Source organism: Haliotis rufescens, unplaced genomic scaffold (assembly GCF_023055435.1).
Source record: "Haliotis rufescens isolate VD_foot unplaced genomic scaffold, xgHalRufe1.0.p SCAF_15, whole genome shotgun sequence".
Taxonomy (NCBI): Eukaryota; Metazoa; Mollusca; class Gastropoda; order Lepetellida; family Haliotidae; genus Haliotis; species Haliotis rufescens.
In genome coordinates this window covers 11687925-11694682 of record NW_025963835.1, presented here as the reverse complement: position 1 = coordinate 11694682, position 6758 = coordinate 11687925, and the positions used below count along the sequence as shown (strand labels likewise).

At 41.3% G+C, this 6758-nt stretch overlaps 1 protein-coding gene across 1 annotated transcript; it reads right to left on the bottom strand.

Annotated features, from left to right (window-relative positions):
* Positions 1 to 624: 624 nt before the first annotated feature.
* On the bottom strand, positions 625 to 6048 carry LOC124110434 (sodium/calcium exchanger 2-like). Its single transcript, XM_046469812.2, has 4 exons — positions 5995 to 6048; positions 5234 to 5310; positions 3541 to 3779; positions 625 to 877 (listed from the first exon to the last, which is right to left on the bottom strand). The coding sequence occupies exons 2-4, from the start codon at positions 5295 to 5297 to the stop codon at positions 743 to 745; spliced, it is 438 nt and encodes a 145-aa protein (XP_046325768.2). The 5' UTR covers positions 5298 to 5310; positions 5995 to 6048; the 3' UTR covers positions 625 to 742.
* Positions 6049 to 6758: the final 710 nt, after the last annotated feature.

Sequence of the window (6758 nt, the reverse complement as noted above, 5' to 3'; positions counted from 1 at the left end):
AGAGTTCATCATCACATAAACCCATCTGTTACCTAGATATTGAGATGTCTAGTTTTCATATCTATTAAAAAAGAATTGAATCTATGTGGACATACTCTGGCGGCTATGTTGATATACTTCGACGGAACTGTTAAATTGCTACTGTAAAACTGTTCAAATGCTACGTTAAAACTGTTTAAGTACTATCTACATTGATAGTCTCTTAAAGGACAACGTTCGGACTGTTAACGTGCTCTGTTGTATGTCACTAGTTGAAACTATGTTCAGGACAGGGATCCGGGTTAGAATTGCTCTTCAGCAACCCATGTTTGTCGTAAGAGGCGACTAACGAGATCGAGTGGTCAGGATTCCTGACTTGGTTGATGCATGTCATCGTATCCCATTCGCGTAGAAACCGATTTAAATCGCGCGATTGTTGAATCGATTATTTACGAACCGCCGTCATATAGCTGAAATATTGCTGAGTGTGGCAAAGAAATAGGCTGAAACTGTTTTCGTGCTTCGTCGGAAATGTTACGAGGCTACGTACTAGCTGTTAGGATTCCAGCTTGAACCTCGGTTAAAGTGTTTCTTCATATATACAACATGTTACATACAATAAATCCCTGTTACACAGTGAACCTCTTTTAATGTGCCACACTCTATTGATACGTTAGGATGTATTGAGGGTACATGTTTAATTACTATTACATTCAGTGTCTGTTCACGTGATGCTTTTCGTCATGTAGAGATGTCAGCTTATTCAATGTCTCTCTGCTTCCATATACGCTTTCAGTTCGTCGTCAATGATGTACACCGCCACACACGTCGTTGCTCCGAGAAGAGCGTTGTCGGCGCCGTCAAGACATACTTCAAACATCTCGTTACTCTCCATCTCCTGAAATGAGTGAGCAATAAGACTTGAACAGTGTAGTTTAAATGTCGGATGAATACCCCGTGTGACGCAGGTTCATCACTTCGAAAAAAACACATAAGCATCGATAAGGTTCGATTCCCGACATGGATACAATGTGTGAAGCCCATTTCTGGTGTCCCCCGCCGTGATATTGCTGGAATATTGTCTAAAAGCGGTGTAAAACCATACTCACTCAGTCACTATGTAAGGTTACAAACCAGGGATTTAAGTCAATTAATGGTCTGGTCTCGGGGGCTTTCAACAGGGCTTCGGCCTGACGAACTCAACAACTGAGCGAACGCCTTAACAACTGAGCTTCCACACCGCCCCCGAAACTATGTGTTGGTATCTAAACAGTTGGGCAAAATAAAATATACACGCATGTTTGATGGCGACTAAAAATGAAACAAACAAGAAATGGCCATGCGATGTTGATGTATTTGATATCAGTATCATAGTTGTGTTTTGGACCATAAATTAGTTAAATCCAATTTTGAGTGTATATTTTCTTTTGCCTGGCAGTTTTGTTGGAATCTGTGATTAAAGTTATTATTTACTCCCAGACTGATATACACCCTTCGGTCAGCAGACACAGTGGTGTTTAAACCACTTGAATTATATTTGCTGGGTTTTGTGCACCGAACTTTTACCACTTTCAGTATAGAGCATCATCGATCTTAGTCATAAATGTGCGAAAATGAGCTAACCATTGTCTATATTGCTAAACAAATGTTTTGATAACTTGTGTTTATATCGTTTTTAGGGGAGGTTTGGTGTTCTCACATCATCGACATGTCACAGTGCCACGTTATTGTCTCAACAATATATGTATCAACAAAATGTTGCTTTTTACATGAAACATTTTACAATAAAGAATAACGATTATTAATTTGTGGTTCGTTTTCTGTGCAATTAAGATATCATTTTATTCCGCCCCATTATACACATATTTTCACCACTTTGCTTTCTCTTTCATCATATAGACAGACCTGTGAAGATCCGGATTAGATTAGGTCTCCAGCAACCCATGCTTGCCGTAAAATGCATAGTCGTAAGATGAGACTAACGGGATCGGGTGGTCAGGCTCGCTGATTGGTTGATGCGTGTTTAACAACAAACAAACAAACAAACCTTTTCGGAATGCGGATTAGATCACCAGTATTCTTTTTGTAAAAGTGTAGTTGCAGTAAGAGGATTGGTGTCTACGAGACTTCTGAGACTATGTTGAGAACATGGAGTAAAAAGAGCTTCACTTTGAGCTTTGTTTGCTTTGAAGACCACTATTTTAGACTCTATAAAGTGGTATGTAGGTAGATATAATACTAGCCTGTTGATGAAAACACATTTCATGATACATATGTGAGGCTGTTGTTGCTTTATACCACCCTGACCATGTCTGACCGGGCACAGACCAAACACTCCTGATGGAGAGATGTTGAGAATGTAGAAGGAAAAGGGCTTCACTTTAACGGACCAGTTTTCTTTAAATACGACGTACTGTGAAATTATAAAGTGGCATATAGGTAGACATGACGCTATTCTATAAATGTAAACACATTTGAAGATACATCTGCGACGTTGATTTTGACAGCCCGGGCCAAGTCCGACCGATCACTTATGACAGAATATGTTGAGTGTGTGGGGGTGGGGTGGGGTGTGTCACTTTTTCAAGCGTGTCTGCTTTAAATACGATGAGGTGAGGTTAGATTGGGTTTAACGTCGCGTCCAGTATTATTGCACATATAGCGACGTGCATGCGTGCACGTGTGTGTGTGTGTGTGTGTGTGTGTGTGGCTGCTTGTACTAGTCCGGACTGATGCCGATTTATAATGCTAGCACACTGAGATACCATGCCGCAGATTAACATGAATACTCTGAGGCGACCAGTCCTTGTTTTAGCCCCTCAGTGCCGAACGCCAGACAGGGTAACAACAAGTACCATCTTTTAACGTCTTTTGGTATGACGCGGTCGGGGATCGAAACCCGGACCTTCCGCTCTCCGGGCGGATGCTCTACCATTAGACCACGGAGGCGGTCTTTAAATACGATGAACAGTGACATTATTAAGTGGCAGTTACTTAGATATAGTCGTCATCAATAGATATAAACGCTATGCTGGACAGATGGAAAGTTGTATCACGATAGTATTTAATACGTTTCAAAACCTGCTTCGTTTCACGATTATTCTTTTTCTCATAACCTCGCTCACCCAAGCTCACAAACAACTCGACTTCCTGATTTTAAAGATATTTACTCGCACTAACTTAACTATGCTGCACGTTTTTGGTTTGTGATTGTGCATTAATTCCATGCCTGTATGTTGCATCAATAATGTGTATGAATGGTCGCTGATAATGGAGTAACTAAATTTTATGTTAACTTTGGTTTGTCTTTGCCCGACCGGCCCGACTTTTAGGCACGCACGCACGCACGCACACGCACACACACACACACACACACACACACACACACACACACACTTTGGCTGGGTAGATTGCATGTCATAGTACCACGATAGCGTGTGACGTTAATCATAATATCATTATTTAGCTTGTATTGTCTCCGCCGTGATGCAGCAGGCATGTTGTCGAAAGCTGCATAAAACAACAAACAAATGAAACAAGGGACGATAACAATACACTCACATCGTCATCAATGATGGGGATGCTGATGTAGTGTGTAGTTTCGTCCACCTCGAAGGTAATGGTGCCTGGTCTCCCGTCGAAGTCGTGACCGGCTTTGGCGGTGTCCGGCAGTAGAGTGTAGTTGACTGTGGTCCGTCTGTCCGTCGGACCCTCACGGTCAATACGTACCCTCGCTACTGCATTAGGCTCCTCGTTCACCTCGTAGGGCTCCGTGTGGAGGAACACCCTCCCATCGTCATCTGGTTGTGAATACAATGCATTGTGATCATATTCACTAATATACTACTCGACTTGGAGTTTCTGAGCTATCAGGATCCGACAATTTTTAAAAAAATCTTGCTTCGAAAATGCTGGAAGAAATATTTTGTAAATAGGTTTTACACAACAAAAGATCGTTTTCAGGACATTTATATTCTGAAAAATAGTTGTTGGTTCCAAACTTTTGTTTGGCGCTTCCTCTCAGAGAAGACAGTTATATATATATATATTGAAGCACTGACTGAAAAGAAAACAAATCACACCAAAAAAAACGAATATTACATAGACGGGCACACATGCTGCAACTAACCAGAGATACTATTTATTTTTGTTTCAACCTGAAATGACCTGGGAATACGTCATGTCCATGTAAATAACGATAACGTTTACGGTGATAATATATCCTGGACACTCACTTAAAAAGTAGGTAGTATACACTTGAAAATTGCATTTGACCACAAATTACAAACAGTATCAAAACTATGATACCGGCATGAAATACATCACCATCGAATAAACTCTTCTTGTTTGTTTCATTTTTAGCCACCACCAGACATTAGTGTGTCCTTACTTTTGCCCAGCAGTTTATTTGAAATCAACGAAGTGTTGGCTGTAGGGCTATTTCATCCTATGCGAACCAACAATGACATCGATATAAAACACAATTAGGAATTATTATAGACGCCACGACCCAGCCACAACTGCCCATTTGAAGCACAGATTCATCATGACTATGAATCTTGGTCAACGAGAGCGCATCACCCGTGCTCATCACGGGTTTAACCGAGGTCTTCTGGGCTGGCCTACCATATTGCCCACTGTCCCAGTATTTATAACACGATGTAAAGATGTCAACAGAGGTGTAACCGTCTTCGACCTGTGCAACTGTGGGTTCTCATTAATCCAACACCAGCGTTAGAAATTGGCACTAGTCCTATAGTCCTTGCCAAACTGCCCCACAGTTAAGGTACCATAAGGACAAGTAGAAACTTGCCATTTTTAAGGGTTTTGCTATAAAGTTATCATTATAAGGACTAATGGAATGAAACTTTTAGTTTCTAACGCTGCTAACACGCCATGATGTTACTTAAGCATTGGTCAAAGTGACTTTAAATGGAATCTGCCCGGATATCGGTCGTTCGATCTCCTGGCCACGTCATACCAAAAGACGTAACAATATGGTATTAGTTGTTACCCTGGCTGGGCATGAAACAAAGACTCGTTGACCCGGAGTCTGAGTGGGGTATCCTTGTTAAACTGCGGCATGATATCTCAGTGGGCTAGCACCATAAAACCGCACAAGTCCGGATTATACAAACAGGGCATGCACGTCGCTGTATGTCCAATACTCTTGAACGCGACGTTAAACACTATTTCACCTCACTTCTAATTAAAAAAGTTCATGGTCATAAAAGTCGACGTGTACAATACCAACCTCCTGGCGGGTCCGCTCTAGCCGCCATGATGGCCGCAACTACGTAGATGCAGATAACCTTCATGTTGACACACTTTCTGTAAAGTAACAAAGCAAATAGTGGTTCGATTATTCTTGCAATCGCCATGAATTATGCATGTACTGTGCATCTGTATGACCTATGTCATTGTTTCCCACCAGTCGTGTCTCAGTGCACTTATTGAAGTTCCATTTTGGTCATGAGCAGCCATGACATCACACAGCATAAACAAGACACAGTGTGTAAATCCCCCAACAGGTAAAAACGTAAAGCATTTATTTAAACTCAAAACCTATCACGCTTCATAGCTTCATGGGTATACAAGCTACAAATAAAATTATACATCGTATACAAGCTACAACATAATATACTCATACCTCGTATACAGACTTCATCACAAAATCACACCTCGTATACAAGCTACATCATATAAACATACCTCGTATACAACCTACAACATATAAGTATACCTCGTATACAACCTACATCATATAAGCAAGCCTCGTATACAAGTTACAACATCTTATCTCACCTAGCATACAAGTTACAGCATATATTAATTCATATCTGGTATAAATGCTGCAACACAACAATGCCTCGCATACAAGCTACATCGCATAATCATACCTCGTATACAAGCTACAGCATATAATCACACCTAGCATACAAGTTACAGCATATATTCATATCTCACATACAGGCTGCTGCCTCGGTATTGAAAGAAATTGTATGTACAACATACGTTCCCGTACCGATTGGAGTCCGTGTATATATAGCGCTGCACTGCAAGTCTATGTGTACACGTCTGTACCCAAGTCATCTGTAAATTGTGTTGTCGTTGCATGCAGTTCTTCAATTAATAACACTTAATCTCCGGTATGGGTAAATGTGCCAATGATATCTGTTGTGATTGATTTTATCGTCGTTACTGGAATCCCTATGGCTTAAGGGGGATGAGCAGAGAACCAACATATGCTTCAGTGTAGCGATACTTTAAGGCACGGTGGGTAGACTGAGAAACTGGGGTCGTTCCACAAAAACGATGGTCTCGCTAAGGTGATCCTAACTCCCATAATTTAACAAAGACTTACGACTGTCGAAGATACCATCGCTTTCTGGAACGCGGCCAAGAATCGTAACTTGTCCGCAATGCTTATTGTTATTTCCTGTTCCTCAGGGGCAATACGTGGCCATGTGGTCTGAGCCGACCCAATCCGGTGTGCAGATGTGTGTCCCGTAGCAGCAAAGTTGACTAATGTTCGCTCTGATGAAGGGACTGACCATTTGAGTGAGTGAGTGAGTTGGTTTAACGACGCTTTTAACAGTATTCCAGTTATATCACGGCATGTCAGCTTAATGGGGGACGAAAGCCGATCTCAGACGTTTACCACTTCGGTGAAACCCACGAGCACGGGTATGGTGCTGCATCTGCAAAACCAGATATTTTTTAAATTAAAACTAAATATTTTGTGGCTGACAATTACTTGTTTTTCAACACTCAGAAGT

Coding starts and splice junctions, on each gene's coding strand:
- LOC124110434 (XM_046469812.2), bottom strand. CDS start 5,297: ATGAAGGTTATCTGCATCTACGTAGTTGCGGCCATCATGGCGGCTAGA. Junction 3,780..5,233: donor TAGAGCGGACCCGCCAGGAG/GTTGGTATTGTA, acceptor ATTCACAACCAG/ATGACGATGGGAGGGTGTTC. Junction 878..3,540: donor TCCCCATCATTGATGACGAT/GTGAGTGTATTG, acceptor CACTCATTTCAG/GAGATGGAGAGTAACGAGAT.